Consider the following 17,820-nt stretch of genomic DNA (forward strand, 5'->3'; position numbering starts at 1 on the left):
AACTAACGGGGAATGTCCACAGACACTGGTGTTGCATACATGAGTGAGAGCAGGAACAAAACTTTGACCAGTCACTGCTGTTTTTACAGGCCTGCAATTCCCACAACAATATATTTTTTAACCTCCTTTTTCTGAATACATAATATATTAACTAATTTCAGGATGGACTGATGATTTTACCCAGTATAATAAGCTGGTGAAGATTCTCAGTCATCTGGGTCATGGTCATTCCAAAAAAAAAAGTAAAAAAAACAAAACAACTGGACTTGTTTTCCGACGGAAAACAAGTCTAGTTGTTTTGTTTTTTACTTTTTTTGGAAGTATAATAACAAGTGTTTCTGAACAGGATTACCAAATATAGATTTAATTCCTAAACCTAACTGGAAAATTTTGAATAATAAAGTCCCACAAGTTCAAAAGAAAACAAAGACACCTATTCGAAGAAGCGATGAATTAACATTGAATTAACATAACATTAGTAATCTGGGCGAGAGTTTTTAAAGCCTAAAATTGAGCATAACATGCTTCTAAGGCTCTTCATACACTGTGCAATCAATGCTTAAAAGTCAATGGTCAATTTGTAATGGTGCTTCAGTAGTAACTGCGTAAGATCTGTACTGAAGTGCTGTCATCTTATACGCTCAAAACTGGAAGAATATGATCTAAAAAAGCAAGGCATGTGGATCTAAAGTGTGTTTTTTAAATGTTTCTTTGATTAGATTTTGGCATTAAGTCAGTGTAGAGAGTCTCTTAAAAAGAACTATAGAGGACACTGAAATATAATCAGGATAGTCTGTGATGGGGTTTTACCTGAGAATGAATTGAAATAACATAGGATTTAAAATATATCTCGCAAAATAAGAGGAGAAGCTGGCAAGTTTACAAAGAGGTGTGCAAAACAAGATTATGATTGGAATAATTCAGCTTTAAAATGTTTCAATCACTTTCTCAAAAACAAACGTGTGCCAGTATTTCCTCTCCTCTTAGTCTAACTTTATGTAGCACAGGATGGAAGCTGCTTCTAATAGTCTCCAACAATAAATAGCACAAGCGGAGTCTTGAAAAGATGGTCAGTTTTTGTGGATGCTGCATCAAGGAGGAGCATGAGAGATGATTTCAGATGTGCGATGTGGGCTGTAGAGCCGTCGCAGAGATGAAATTATTAAAATGCACAGTCTGAAAGTGAGTAGCAGGTATGCGGATGTGTGAGAGAGAATAAGGAAAATAATAAAGAAAATAAGCCTCAAACATTGTTGAAGGAAAATGTTACTCATGGCTATAAAACATACTTTTGAAATAAAAAAAATATATGTCATCTGCAGAAATTATATGTATGTATTTACCTTAATTTTAATTTGAAAGCTAATACAGAGATTCTTAACAGTGCTTTTTGACTTCTTAGTCAAATATTGTCACTAAGAGGTAAAATATACATATAATGTCAGTAAATACAGCTGTATCTGTTTAGGTGTTACTGCTTTAAAAGTATGGAAGCTATGCAGCACCAAAAAGAAATGCAGTTTTCAGTCATTGTTTCTGATTTGAAAAGATTATTTGCACACGAGAGAGCACCTGTTTGTTTTTGCTATCTTTTGCCAACTGCAGAGTTGCTTTTCGTATGTATATTTCACTTACTTTTTGTAAACAATTAAGAGAAATTTAAATAGATTTCTTTGATTCTACGTTCTTTCTCCTACAAGATTGTGTGCATTAAAATGTGTTACTGTAAGATGGATTTGAGGAAAAAAATGTACAGTTAAAACCTTAAGTTATAGTATTTAATAACCTGGGAAATTATCAAATTAGTTTGCTGATACAAGATTTGAATTTAATTTGTGTAAATGTGTTTGCTGTTCAAGGTTATCAACCCATAGTTCATCAAGAAAGCAAAGAAAATAAAAATGTGTCCTCTGTTAGGTGGCACGTATAGTTGGATTTAGGCAGAGAGAAAATAATTTGACAATAAAAGCGCCAAAAGAGCCAGAATGTCTAAGTAGATAAATAAAAACAAATACAATGCTGCAAAAATGCCTCTTTTTGATGAGAATATGAAAAGAGGACATTGTTAAGGTGAATAATAGGGACCAGTACTCTGCAATGGGTAAGGTAAGAGGTGTATGGGTCTCCAAACACGTTTCTTTTTGTGGCCTTTTCCTATCAGTGTATTTTTGCAACACTTTATATACTCAAACTTTAGAAGACACTTTATAAGATGCATCTTGCTAGCAATGGGTGGGACCGGCTTTTGCCTTCAGGAATCAAGATTTATTCTTTGATGCAAAAGGGTGTCAGAAATGTGACATGGCGCCTTATCATGCTGAAGGTAATCTTCAACAGCTCCGTCCATTTACCTCTGACATCTGGTGTCAACCTGGCATTTCATCCACACATTTTCATTGTGGAAACCCCAACAGATTAACAGTTTCTAACACACAGCCATCTGACTGGTACTAACAATATTGGCCCCATTCAAAGTCACTTTAAATCCCCTTTCTTCCCAGTTCAAGCTGCCGGTTCACCAACATCTAACCTACTGGCGTTGTGGTGACCAATCAATCAAGATTCTCCTCAGAGAGACGTCTTGAAAGGTGAGGTGAGGTAGAAAGCAGGACGCATGGATGAGGCACAGAATGCAGCGTGAAGGAATGAGCCGCCTCATATGCCCTGTTGAGTTTGGAGCAAGCCAAATGAGTCCAAGAGAACTTTAAAGCAGCAAGACTGGGAAAGGATTCACAAAAGAAAAATAAATTCCTGAAGGAGATGAATATCATCCGGGACGAATAGACAGAAACGTAGGTTGAAAGACTGTCCTTCATAGCACAAATTACTAGACGAAGACGGAAAAGAAATATCTGCAATAAAAAAAAAAAAACTAAACGCAGCCCAGACTGATTTTTTTTTCTTAACTCTTAGCTTGAAACAGCAAAAAAAAAAAAAGTACTAACAAGAAATTGACATAAAATGTAATACTCAAAGCTGTGCCTTGAATATTAATGAGCAGGAAAAGCTAAAGGTATCACACGCACACAGTGGAGTACCAGCATTTATCCACTGATGAGACACATTTAATGAAAGAACTGAAATGACTCAAGGTTTCTTTGTAGGAACTTACTAGGCATCTGATGCTCTTGCCACAAAAAAAACAAAGCTGAAACATTTCAGTTCAGTTAAATAAGCAAGATTTCATGCACAGAAAGCAATGAAAGACCTTTATAAACGTATAAACAATCTACAAGCTGGAAAAGATGCTCTCCATCAAAGTAGGGCCCAGGAGATCATCAACAAGGTCGTTGAAAAAAAAAAAAAAACACAGCTAAAGTACAACAGGTCTCAATGGACTAAATACCAGCATCAAAAGATTTTTTTTTTCCAATCACAGTAATTTCTCTGCTAAGCTAAAAGATCAAGGGCACAAAAAAAATAAAACAAAAGCCAGAAGCAGTTGTGCATCTATTTGGTCTATCTGATCTGTGGAGGTGGCCGACTATCCTGAGGTAACTCTCAATCCTGATACTCCCCACTCCTTATTTAGGGAAACATCAACCTTCCACTGCGTCCGCTGACATGAGAAATGTACCGAGAAATCAGCCGCTGACCAGAATCGGAGGATTTTCACTGTGCATGGCCAGCGATTGGTCGGTCACCATAGCTAAACGGATCATTCCACCCCCCCCCCCCACCCCCCCTGCGCAATATGTATTTACTCTGGTATTTACTTTTTATCTTCTACTCTTGGTGTTTCTTTAGAGCCTAATTTTAGATCAGACTAGTTTGTTCTTTTTTATGTCATTGCTAATAACTGTGTGTAACTCTCTGTGTGTGTATGCCACTGTTGCACCTGAATCTCCCCACTGCAGGACAAGAAAGGAATTCTTATCTTATCTTACTCCCAGTATCAACGGCACTATTTTTTGTGAAACTTCTTATAGAGCCAAGAAGCCTCTGGTTGCTATTTTCAACAAAAAGGAGCTGCTTAAAATTTAAAAGATAAAAAAGGTGGAGGAAGCAAATGAAAAGGACACTATTTTTCCGATGTGTCTGCTGCAACAAGCAGCGGGTTGACCTTAATGGATAGATTGACTTCGAATATGTTTTTTTGTCTTTCTTTTCAAAAGTTACATATTATGATGAAGCTGAATAATTTGGTATGAGTTGATTGGTTTAAAGGGCACCACTATGTTTTTTTCCAGACAGATTGGGTCTTTGTCACGTTGCAGGGCACCGTTCTGCACGGTGTCATTGATGGTGGTGGGTTAGCCAGGTGCTGCTGCAGCAAAGCGCTGCCAAACTCCAGCCCAGGGCTTCAAAACTGGTACAAAGTTATCTTCCTATGGAATGGCATATTAGGTTTATACGAAACAAATCCTCTGGTGTTCAAAATTTGAGCACTTTGCTACCAAGAGTTGCATGAGGAGGCTGCAGTTTCCATGATGACACCTTTGGGTTGTTGAAGTCTTCTTTTATCATGTGTGGTCTGATTATAGGCGGAGACTTGCTCGGACATTTAAATCTATTACCACACTCACGAGCTGCTACGATGTTCTTCCTGAAGGCCGCAGACAGCTTTTTTTTTTTATTTCATCATGTTCTTTATGCTTATTTCAATAGTCAGGAGTCACATCAAACTAAACGTCTGTGGGATTAACAGAGCAAACCACTTTCTAAATGCTGAGAAATGGTTTGCTTCATGTGCACCTGATGTCATTTGCCTGAGCGAGATTTTCTGGGGATAAATTGTTGGGGTGTCCCAATCTAATTTAATCGATAAAAGCCTTCTGGTTACCTTTACAGAAAGCTATAACAGTCCTTTTCTTCATTTTCATGTTTAATTATACTACTTGACTACTTACTTAATCAAGCGTGCCTACGTTGTCCTGTTTTTCTTGCACTGTTTTTTTCTCTCTATGCTTAACACTAACTCCATTTGAGATACATGGCAGTGGTGAGGAAATTCTTGTTTTTCAGCATTAATTAAGGTCTTTGAGAAAGTTGCCTTTGACCTGCTGGAGTCCAACAACAATCGTTGTGTTTTAAAGTGTTAATAAGCATCACTATTACAACTTTAGGGTCTTACGGTACCTTAAAAGTAGTCTATAAGAACTTCTGAAGTTCTTGGCCTTTATTATCTTTCGTCTCAAGCTGAAAAACTGTCCATTAAAATGAACGCCAAACTCTTTCATCAAATGAAAACCACAAAGTATTGTAATTGGCCGTGGTTGTTTCGGCTATATATAAGTATCGTGGATTGGTGTCTGAAGATTTCTTCCTCCATTACACGAGTATACACTTTCCCTGCTTTAATCAATAATTGAACAAGCTGACAAGTAGATTCCAGATCTCAACTCTTTGAACTCCTGTGAAGCTCATAATAAGATGGTGTTTTTAACCAGACCGTCGTCCTAGTACACTGACGTTAATTAGAGTGGAAACAGCCGAGTCCTGAGATTCATGATAATGAAGTAATTAAGATGGGAGCAGCTCAACACTTGTCATTCAACATAATTATACTACATGTGAATAGCCATAAAACTCTATTAGAGGCCGTAGCATTCTTGCAGGTGATAAAATGGTTTATGAATGTGGAAATCTGAAATAAAGTATCTCAATGCGTTTTTGAACATGTCTAGCAGGGACTCCATTCAAGCCACAGGGTAAATCATTCTCTCAGGGGGTTCTAAAGGCAGAATTTCAGTCACTTCAACTGCTCGGCTGGCATTTTGTTCATTTCTGACACAGAAAAGCCTGAAAAATAATATTTGCAAGATTAATCTTTGGCAGTGCATTGTTGGAATCTGTCCTAATTATGTGGTCACTGTGAATTCAAAGGAGAATACAGTCTTTTTGCAAGGCTAACTTATTAAAGTGGGGCAATAGACCTGTGCTTGGTTGCATGAAGTGGCATGTTTGTTTATATACAGTTCAAGGACGCATCTTGACTGACTCATTTTATTGCATTTATTTTAGATAAAAAATTATTAAATTTGTACTTTCAGGGTAGAGAGATAATATAACCAAGATCTTCAAAGATTTCTGAAACATGTATTTGCTCAACTTTAAATTTAATCAGAATCTAGAAAACAACAGGCTCAGATTGATTTATACGACTAAAATGTGGATAAACTTCCTTTAGCAAGTTGCACAGAGACTGCTTGCTATTAAAAGCTTCTGGCATAATTCTGGCTGGATACTCCTCTTGGCAGAATTAGTAGAGCCCATTTAAACCAGATAGTTTAGCTTTTAAGCCCTCCAGAAGCCGGATTTGTCAAAAAAAATCTCTTCTAAAGTTTAACGGGAAACATTATCACACCCATCTGCGAGCAATTTTCAACCAAATCGTCACCATCAGATGACACTAAACTGGTTGATGCACGAGACCGACCTAGGATTTCACAGGACTCAATCCAAAAATTTGAAAATGCTGAAAACACCAGGGTCAATGGCCACAGTGAACTTCTACATCGCCATGGCCTGGGAGGGTGCCAACACGATCTAAAAAAAATTACACGTTTTAGCTCATTTGAATTTTGCAGATACCCACAGTGCTATTAGACATTTCTCTCCTCTGTACAGTCAGCGGAGAAAGACTGAGATGACACTTGAGCTCAAGTGCGAGCTGCCAAAATTCACAAATACTCCCAGTTAGGAGTCGAAACGTTTTCAGAAAGAACTGAGCTAAAGTCCGGTAGCCTCCGATTTAAACCTATATGCTCGTGCGATGACCCGGATAACTGAGAATTTGCACAGGTATTATAAGCACAGTTAGAAAGTAATGTAAGCAGATTCACATCACAACCCTCAACCTTATTTGTTTTTAGCTTCCCTTTCAGTTCAGCAGTTGTATCATTAGGGCAGATTAAGATCATACTAGGATCATAGCGAGAATTTGTTTATTGGAATCACACACCGTTCGTGTATTTAGTTTAAAGCTTCACACTCCTAATTCTTGTCAATAATCACTCTGCCTGCTATACATTTACTGTCCACTTGATGGCACAGTAGAGCAAATTAACTATCCTGATGTCTCAATATCAGCTTTAAGCAGTTGGATGGAAAGCCTCACCACTCCGAGAGGCTTTATCTCGCCGTCACTACTAAGGCAAGACCAGAGGTCAATATCCAGACAGAATTATGCCAAACATCCAGTGAGGCATTAAATAAACAAGTGTATTGTCTGAAACTTTGTAATAGACTAACATCTAATATCAAAGGGTTGCACGCAAAGACAGTTATATTCAATACTTTTAAATATGTATTCCAGTGAGGCTTGATTGTTAGATTATGAGCACCTTGTGAAAATATCAGCAGGTATTAAAAAAGCTTTGATAAAGCCCACATTTCTGTATTAAAGAATCTTTGTTGTGTCATTAGCTGAAAGCTACGGAGGCGTATTGCTGTCACGCGAGAAAATACATTTTTCATGTTATAACATGTCTTTACTTGTTATAACATGATAATTATGTTGTACAAACGTGATAATCCTATTGTACAAATGTGATAACAAATGTGATAACTTTATACAGATGGTGGCGGTAGTATGCTTTTAGTCTGTATTGACCACGAGACTCATTAAGTAAGAATGACAAGTTGGCGCTCCAGGTAAATTTTTGATTCAAATGGAGAGGATGGGCAAAAACACGGACAGCCCATTGCTCCGACCAAACGGCTTCAGTTTATCATAGGGGCCAACGTGCCACATGAAATTAGGTCCAGGATTAATATCCACGCATCGCATCAGCCTCCACCTCTGCCTTCGTTCTACACCCCTGGGGGCCAGAGATTTTAACAGATGTCTCACTGAACTCTGAGTCACAACATATCCATGTTGAACACATTTAAGGTGGTGAAGCTTATATCCACGCAGGCTTCCATAACTCTCCAGCTGGTCAATGAGGAAGGCTGCTACCTCTAGAGGATCCGATTGATTTTTCCTTCTGTAAAGTCCCATTCTTTTGAGGATTCCCCTCAGTGTGAGCACGCTAATAATGATCTCATCCACAGTACGCAGCAGCATCAGTATCTCTCCGTGTCTTAGACCGAGCATAAAGTAAAACTTGATCTACTCCTGTAAATTTGCCATTGTACTTCCCGAGTAGATGACATGCAGGGCATACCGCCACTATCTGGATAATCAGGTTTGTACAATATAATCATCATGTTTATACGATTATCACATTTATACAATATAATTATCCTGTTCATGCAATATAATTATCACGTTTGTACAAAATAATTATCATGTTATAACATGATCGTTTTGAAAAATGTATTTTCTCTTGTGACAGCAATATACTTCCGTAGTAAGCGGAAAATCATAATTACCGGAAATAAAAGCTTAAAAAGATATGTATGTATGCAATTCATCTATATGATGTGTTTAATTTAGTAAATTACTAAGATACTGAAATACATGAACTTTTAAACAATATTCTAATTTATTGTATCTGAGTCTGCATGTGGAAAATTTACTGTGTTGATTTAAGAAAATCCACATTTCAAATCTTTTTTTTCCTAAAATGCATTTAAGTTATTCAGAGTGTAGTAATTCCTACCCGGAAAAATAACGATTTAGATAAATTCTTGATTGCCACGACTTACTATATGATTCACGCCAATGATTAATGTGTGAAAACGTCTTACTGGAAATGTAATTTACACGATGAGGGATTTAAACTCATTCAGCCATTGCGAAACTAATCATGAAGACAAGTGATCGAGCACATTTCTAGATATTGTTTTTTTTTTCTCACCTGTGTACGATGCTCACCAACGGAGAACTGCACAACAGCAAAGTTAGGCGAGGTGTGGCTCCCTTCAATGCGCTCCACCGTGGACGAATCGATCTTCAGCTCACTGCTGATCTCTGCGCTCTGGATGAAGTCCTCCGTCTTCAGGTCCTCCACGCGTTTCAGCTCGCCATCCGCCAGCTGGATGATGGAACCCTTGATGAAATATGGCGGCAGGGAGGGGGGCACCACTGCACTTGAATGGGCTGGAGGTGTGGAAGCTCCGACCAGCCCCGGGGGAGCAGGAACAACGGGGAGATGAAGCTGGGCTTGAACCACCGCTCCTGGAGCAGCCACGTGGAACGAGCCGCCTTGGGTTTCCAACGTTTCGCCTTTCGGGGCAGTGGCAGCGATGTACGTGTGGGGGAGTGTAGCGGGGAAAGGTGCGGCTTGCGTTGATGATGTAATGTGGGAGGTCACAGTCTCCAATGTGGGGACCCCACCTCCACTAACCGGGATGATGACTGGTTGGGTGCCTGGAATGAGCAAGTGTTGCTGTAGGCTGGTGTGGTAGCTGCTCCCACCGCCCCCTGTAATGTAACCAATGAGAGGTTGCTGCGGGTAGATGCTCGTCGAGGGGAGTCCCAGAGACAGCGGCTCTGAGGTGTTGTGCGTGGTCTGGATAACAGTCTGGGGCGGCAGGGTGCCGACGGCCAGCTTCAGGCTGTCTGCAGCTAGTGGGGATGGAAATGTGAACGAGCAGGTGGTGTTGGATGAGGAGGGAGGGCGACTGACAGGCTTACCCATGGCGCCTTTCTCCAGGTGTGCGGGGGCAGAGGTGGTCAGCTTCTCAGGGCTGGCTCTGGGTGGTACCAACTGGTGGTCACCATGGCTATTAGGCATTAACATGACAGAGGTTCTCAACCCTAGGTGATCATGGGTAGAGTAGTCTGACGCCATGACCAGATGACGAGCCTCAAAGGAAGACAAGGAGGACCTGTCCTCCCTTGATTTACCTCCCGACTTCACGAGGCCAGACTCTGGTGAGGGTCCGAACCTCCTACCCCTCTCCAGCTCTCCGTTATGGAGCTCTCTGGGTCTGGTACCGTCCTCCTTTCTGCTATACCCATCCATATATTTCCCAAACGACTGGTGGGGATGCATGGACTGGGACGGTTGGTGAGGGCCTCCTTGTTGATGGGGCGACGTCCGTGGAGATGTTGACATGTGAATATGGTGGGGGAAAGAGTCCGTAGAAGGAGGAGGCATTGAGGTGCGTCCTGCGGATGCTCGATGCTGGTCTTGTTTGGCGGCCAGCGTCGGAGAAGGCGACGTCTCTGTGTACGAGGATCTCTGTGTGGCCGAAGAGGAGGAGGAGGAGATGGGGGGAGGTGGTGGAGGTGGGAGTATCTGAGGGGAAACGTAGCTCGTGTATGGAGTAGTGTAGGACGAGGCGATGAACTGCATATTCGGAGGCAGCTGTGCGTAATGGACTGTTCCTCCAATTGTGGATTGCGATAGGGGGGACGTGTAGACTGTGGGGAGAGATGATACTTGCCTCAAAGAGGACGAGGAAGAAGAGTCCGACAAGGAGGAGGGGGATTTATATTGGGGCCCATCAGTTTTGTTGGAGCTATGATGTGCAACAATATTGCTTTCTTGTCCACCCGCCACACTACCATAGCAGGCTGTGCTCTCCGACCGGTCGCTAACAGCTGGAACAGCAGGAGAGCGACGCTCAGGCGGTAACGTGTTGGATGTGCCCCTCTTTTTGGGGGGCAGACATTCATTGCTGCGCTCCTGGTTGGACTTCATGCTGATTTCTCCTCACGCCTCTCAACTGTACTTGCTGTATCCTTTATTGATGTTTGCTCCGGCGCCCGTTTTCCTTTTTCTTTTTCTTTTTTTTTGCTTTGCACTTTCCCTCTAACGGTCCTGTTCACTTTCCTTTAATCCTTTTCTCTTGTGTTTAATGCTTAATTCTTTTTTTCAGAGTAATCATACATGAACTTTCAAAACCTTTCCCACAATTTCACTCCAGACAGCTGACAGAAAAAAAAAAAAAAAACGTGTTCCAAACTGACGGGCGAGGATCTTAAACGGATCTTATGGAAGATTGGTTAATGGGAGGAGTGGAGCGGCCTGATCCTTAGCGGCCGAGGGGTGAGCCCAGTCTGGTGGGGGGGAGCGTCACGACGTTACGCCTGCTGCTGCTGCTGCAGAGGATGATGGGGGGCCGAGTGCGTTGTACTTCATGTGGAATCATTTCCCTCCAAACAAAAATCTTCCCACACAGAGCGAAACCCTGTGGAAGAGAAACACACAAGCTGGTGAAGGAGTATATAACAAAAGGGGCAGGAAAAAATAAAGAGTTAGATGGAATAAAGGGACATCCATGTTGCAAATAAGCTAAAAATGCCCTCTTAAAATGCAATATTAGGGTATTATCTTATCTAAAAGTTGAATCAATTTGCAGGCTATATATTTTCTCTGGTGTGCCACTAAGAAGGATAAAGTAAATGCGCTGGAAGGCTATATTGGCTTTGGCCTCATGTTGCCAATTACAGAACTGATCTTGTCTGACTGTCCGTAGCCTGAAGGTGCCACCTTATTGATTCACACAATTCTATGCGAGTATAAACAGCATGGGAATATCCAATCATCATACTTTTTAGGAAGGGGAAGGAGACAAACTGAGATAAATGTGCTTTGGCAAGAAATATTTGCATCAACCCCAGGACAAAAGCAAAAGACATGGTAAAGCTGCTGGCTGAAGCTGGTTACAGACTCTTTATCTACAGTGACATTTTGGAGCAATGGCAGTGAAGAAGCCGTCCTCTCTAAAAGCAACATTAAACACCAGATAACGGTTGCCAAATGCACACCGGCACAAACACTTCCATTTTTAAAGACAAGACCTGTGGTCTGATGAAACTAAAATTCAAGTGTTTGGCCATAATGGCTATTGTTACGTTTGGTGCAGAAAGGAGGAAGTCTGCGTGCCTAAGAACACCATTACAGCGGTTGAAGCGCAGGGCTTGATGCATCATGTAGCAAGGGTGTTTTGCTGCAGGAGGGACTGGTGCACCTTACAAAATAGATGGCATCATGAGGGAAGACCAGTGCGTGGAGACACAGAAGGAACATTGCATGACACCAGTCAGGAAGTTAAAGCTTGGTTCTAACAGATCTTCCTAATGGACAAAATTAGTTACAAAGTGATTTAAAGGGCTTCAAGGTCAATATTTTGGAGTGGCTATCTCAAAGCCCTGTTCTGAGTACTACAGAAAATTTGTGGGCAGAGTTGAAAAAGGTGGGTATGACCAAGGTGGGCCACAAACCTGACTCAGTTACACCAGTCAGGAGGACAACCTTGACCTTTCAGAAAGAAGGCTGAACTATGTCCTATAATAATAACCTAAATCTCTCTCATTAATTTGGCATCTGGCAAACAAAGTTAACTTCGATCATTCTAACAGACCTAAAAACAGGTTTAATCTGACACATCAGATTAAACAACAGTGAGAAATAACTGCATGCTGATATCAACTGCATCTGTGGAAAAAAAAATCTACTGCATGTCATTCAGAAAATCTTGTTTCCAAACATTTCTGGTAGATAAGATGTATAAAATAAAACTAAAGTCTCTTTAACAGGTAAATAATGCTCAGTGCTGTGTGCAGAAATGCGTGCACCATGTAATTGTGAATATATATTTTTGTGATACGTGCCATCTGCTAACGATGACTCCCTACTGCTAAAGAAGAACAGCTCGGTGTGAACTTATAAATAATGTATAGGGACTTCAATAACGTACTCTTATGGATATACACTCACTCATACATAACCAGGCACACCACTCCGGGGCACACAGGTGGTGACACCTGGTTGCATTCAATTCATTTCACTTTTTTTTAAAATACAGATCAACTTCACTTACAAAGATATTATTGCAATAATAATAATAATAAAAGTTGACATGCATATTTTCTGGCAAAATAGCACATGATAAAGTGTCAGCTAAGCACACACCATGTGGAGTTATGCTGAAGGTAAAGCTCAGCACTGCAAGCACTTTTAGTCTTTTTATCTCAGACAGTCAGTTCAGCTGGTTTCTGATGTGACTGAACCTCACACCTTTAAGAAATCTGAAATAAAAAGAGAATACGAAGCCTTAAGTAACATTCTGGTGTAAAATAGAGCATGTGGAGGGGGTTAGAGCACTGCGAAACATAAACTATTGCTTGACAGAGCAAATGGTACGTCTTCACCTAAAAGCAAACACCGTTTTCAAGAGGTGGAGTGATACAGTTAAAATTATAATGATCTAACACCTATTAACAGCACATTAGTTAGAGTAGAAAAGGTGTGTGTGTAAGAATTTTCCTAAGATAAAAACAACATTTTTAAGGTCTGCAATATCTAGATAGATGTCTGATGTCTGACATCTATACCACGAGGATAAAAAAAAATAAAAATCTGCTTATACATAATAAAATAGAATAAAAGTATGCTTCTAACGAGGTAAATTTTAAAAATCCTCTACTTCTCTGGTTCTGTTCCATAACCAAGAGTTAGGTTAACCGACCCGGTTAACCTAACTCTTGCCAGATGGATTTCGTTCCCCCAAGCTCCTACATATCCATCTGGACTTGCTGCCATTGGGTGGGATTTCAATAGTACATAAAATGGACGAGCCAATCAGGATAGGCGGGTGGGACGTTTGTAGATGTGACATATCAGAGAAGCGACTGTTTGGATTCAGACAACAATGGAAGCCTTTTAGTCGCAGATTTTCCATGCACAGACGACGTCGGTCATTGACCGACATCGTGCTATATCCAAGATGGCAGCTGTTCTGTTTTGGTTTTCCCTGCGTCGCTCTCGTTAGCGCCCCAGGTTGGTTTCAATGTGAATGGTTGAATTAGCGCGTCAGTAAAGATGGCGGACAAGTGGTTTATCCAATGGTATGGAAGGATTTTTAATCAGGCCCCTCCTTCTGAAATACATCCCAATGGAGCAATCCCAGATGGGTGTGCGGAGCTCTGCGGAACGAAATCCATCTGTTGAGAGTCAGGTTACGGGTCGGTTGTCCTGCGCACTGATCACGTCTTCCAAGAAACAGCGCAATGGCCGCGATGATAAGTTCTCTCCCTGCTGGTCCTTCTTGTGCTCCTTGATTCAATGTTACTACTCCTTCTTGGGACTCTCTTGTGACCGGTGACGTGGGTTGAGACCCAGGGCTTTCTTGGTTGCTTGTTTTTCAGATGATGTGACTACATCACAGAAGGTGGGCGTGGTCTGGTTCAGCCAAGGAACATATACCAAGCACCTACTGGTACATGTACATGATTATATTGGAAAACCAGGGTATGATTTAGCTCCTCAGAGATAAACCACACGCAACATTGTCTCATAACTTCTAACTTTTACATAGACCTACGTCTTGAGGTGGCAGCGGAGCCAATAATCTGCTTCCACTTCAGCATTGCACTTTTACACTGGTGCACAAGGGTGTTGGCATTTACCCAGACCCTGGGAGATGTAAACTGGGCAGCATTCAGGTGGTCTTGTTTGTCTCCACGCATCACATATCTGGTCCTTCTGCTATCCAATCACAGCCTGCTCTACACCAGGTTGTCATCCCTCACCACTTGTTCGTGGGGTTAAGGGCGTTTTGTCTTTGGCCGCGAAATCATCAACATCATGTATTCATCCTTATAGGAATAAATCCTTAAAAATTATTGCTAAACCACAACTTTCCAGATTTTCTAGGCCTGATTACTTTTTTTCTTGTAGGTGGTGCAGAGTGCCTCAACTGTGTATAGTTATTTTAAGTGTGCATGTGTGGGGCTGCTTTATAGAGCAATTAATTTCTTGCCTCAAAAGCAGATTTTTTTTTATGTTTTAAGAGCTCTTGCAGGATTACTACAACACCACAGCCACAGTCGGACAAAGGAGTAAACACATATGCAAAGTTGGTTGCACAAGTACAAGCGTAGCCTCGATGCATACACAGACAGACAGACAAGCTTTGTTTCCTAGAAGCACACTCACACCACCAGAATTTCAGTTCAGTCAGGCCGACATGACTCAGAGGTGTGTTGAATGGTCTTGGTGATAAGTGATGTTTAAATGCTGAGGTGTACTTTTCTTTGGCTCGCCTCTGTCAGTCCACCTCCACCCCACTCTCCTGCCTCAGCCTGCCCACCTCTACAGCAACATAATTTTGCTCACAATTATCATTCCTCCATCTAATGGTTTAATGTTCCCAGTAATCTCTCCTTACAGTATTTGTGCTTTTTGCCTCTACGTATCTGTGAGGTATTATTCCTCAGTTTGACTGTAGGCTCATTTCCTTAACTACACAAAAAGAGCCGTTGTACAGCAGATAGTTTTCACGAGTGAAAAAAAGCTGTGTCCAAAAAGATGATTGCTTCTTAATTTATAAGTCAGTTTAGCAACATCACAGACATTTCAGACGCCACATTGACAGAAACCCTGAGTCCAGCAGCAGATCTATTCAGACTGACGCCTGTGAGAAGCTTTATCGCTGTATAACAATTCTAGCTCTACTGTGCAAATAAGATAAAAACATATATATAACAAACTTACTTGTTAAAATCGGGTTTGAATGAAGGGATAAATTGCAAGAGGAGAATCATTTTCAAACCTGGTGTGCATACTATGCAGAGTTATGTGAATTAATAATAAATCGCATGGTAGATTTAAAGAACTGGATGACATGATATAAAATTGCGCAAAAAATAAGAAATTATTGGCGTTCAAGCTAGGAGAATACTATTTCCTCCAGCCCAGACTTATTCAATTCCATTCCATTATATTTATATAGAGCAAATTCACAACACACATCATCTCAAAGTCAAATTCGATCAAATCATACAGATTGGTCAAAAAGTTTCATATCTAAGGAAACCCAGCAGATTGCGTCAAGTTTTGACAAGCAGCATTCACTCCTCATGAAAGAGCGTAGAGCCACAGTGGACAGTTGTCTGCATTGTCAGTGGCTTTGCAACAATACCTCATACTGAGCATGCATGGAGCGACAGTGGAGAGGAAAAGTCCTCTTTAACAGGAAGGAAAAACCTCCCGCAGAACCAGGCTCAGTGTGAACGGCCATCTGCCTCGACTGACTGGGGGTTAGAGAAGACAGAGCAGAGGAATCCTTCTATGTTATATGACAATGGCAGATGATCTGCCCCCCTGCATGCTGTTAGAGCTACGCCACACCAGATGTACCTACTATGAAAAGAAAAAGACAGAGACAACAAAAAGTTAAAAGTTGAAATAACAACAAACAATGCAAAGTTGGGGAACAGTAGGAGAATTCAGCAGAGTGAGCAAAATAGATCTTGATGTCCTCCAGCAGCCTAAGCCTATAGCAGCATAACTACAACGAAAGCTCAGGGTGACCTAAGACACTCTAACTATAAGCTATAAACTATTATCAACATCTTTAGTAAAGGTAAATAAAAAAAGGAAAAAAAAAACAAATAATGGTAACATTGTCTCTCTTTTCCAGTTTTTCAGGAAAGGAGTGTTTTATTAGCGCCGTTTTATGAAAATCTATACTACGGAAAAAAGGGTAGAAAACTTATTGAATAGATGGGTGACAAAAGATACAGCAAGTTTAGTTTTTCTATCGGATGGCCATCCTGACTCAACTGGGTTATAAGCCTAAGTCTCACATTTCAAACGCACGTAAACATTAATATACCCAAAACAACTTGGCCCTCTGTGAAAAAGTAATTACTCCCCGTGTTTAACCACGTTAAATTTTAATAGCCACAACCAGCCTTTATAACTGTCGGAAGCCTTTGACTGAAATCACTGAAATAGAATCTGTCTGACAACATTAAGTTGGCTAAAGGATCTCAAAAAGCAACAGATCATGCACACCGTGCATCAAGAACAGATGAGAAAGTAATTGAGGTGTATCTCTCTGGAAAAGGTCATAACGCCATTTACCAGGCTTTAGGACTCCTGTCAACTACGATGAGAGCCATTATCTGTCACTGAAAAAACATGGAAGAGTGATGAACTTTCCAAGAAATGGCCAACCGACCAATGAGTCGACGACTCATCCACAAGGTCACAAAATAACCCAGAACAACATCTAAAGCACGACAGGTTTTACTTGACTCAAATTAGGTCAATGTTCATGGCTCAAAAATACCAACAATGATCGGCAAAAACAGCGGCCATGTTAGAGGGCAAATGCAAAAACCACTTCTGACCAAAAAGGAACTAACACGGCATTTCAGAGAAAGACAGCTTTGACAGTCAAATACGGCGGTAGTGGTTTGATCGTCTGGTGCTGCTACGCTTCTTCTAGACCAGAACGACTTGCCTTTGAGGATGGTGCATCATTTGACTGTAAGAATGTAAGACCCGCTGGACAAATGGTCCAAAGCACACAAGCAAATCCACCCACATTTTTTGGAACTTAAAAACACTGTCCTACATGACAAAATACATCAAACAGATAAAAATTAAGAAATTATTTAAAATCAATTTTCCACATTTGAAGCTCAGTGCTACCATCTGCTGATTAAAACACAGCGCCCCTCGTGGACAATATAGGAACTGCAAATTTTCAATTAAACGAAGTACATGTTTTTTTCAATAATTGTTTTATCATTCTCTTCCTTTTATCTCCTCTTTCTTTCACCTTTTGTTTTTTTGTTCTTGTTCTTCCTTTCCTCTCCTACTTTCCCATTGTAGTGTCCATATCAGTTGAGATATTCCCCGCATGAATCATAATAAATTTAGTACTGTTCCACTTGTGAAAGTCAAATCTGATGAGCTCTTTTTGGCATTAAGACAACAATTCTTATTGCCACATTGCCAGACAGGACACTGGGAAAAAAAAACAATTTTTATTTATTTTTTTTAATAATGATAATGCATTTAGCCACCGGGCCGGACTAAATTGTTCGGCGTGCCGGATCCGGCCCGCAGGACGTATGTTTGACACCCCTGGTTTAGACCCTAATACAATTGGAATGAGTGGCTTAATCAAACGTTAATATGTTGCTAGTGTTCAAAAAGGCTCTGATGTGGAAAATATAGAACA

General features: G+C 40.7%; 1 protein-coding gene across 5 annotated transcripts in view; it reads right to left on the reverse strand.

Moving 5' to 3' along the window:
- atxn1a (ataxin 1a) overlaps positions 1–17,820 on the reverse strand; it is a 132,960-nt gene that overhangs the window by 11,026 nt on the left and 104,114 nt on the right. For all 5 annotated transcript variants that reach the window (XM_036145212.1, XM_036145211.1, XM_021318371.2 and 2 more), the window contains one exon: positions 8,748–11,028. In XM_036145212.1, coding sequence (XP_036001105.1) covers positions 8,748–10,538 — 1,791 coding nt within the window. In that variant the 5' untranslated portion in view covers positions 10,539–11,028. The remainder of the gene's footprint in view (positions 1–8,747; positions 11,029–17,820) is intronic.

The sequence above is a fragment of the Fundulus heteroclitus genome, chromosome 13, assembly GCF_011125445.2.
Source record: "Fundulus heteroclitus isolate FHET01 chromosome 13, MU-UCD_Fhet_4.1, whole genome shotgun sequence".
Classification (NCBI taxonomy): domain Eukaryota; kingdom Metazoa; phylum Chordata; class Actinopteri; order Cyprinodontiformes; family Fundulidae; genus Fundulus; species Fundulus heteroclitus.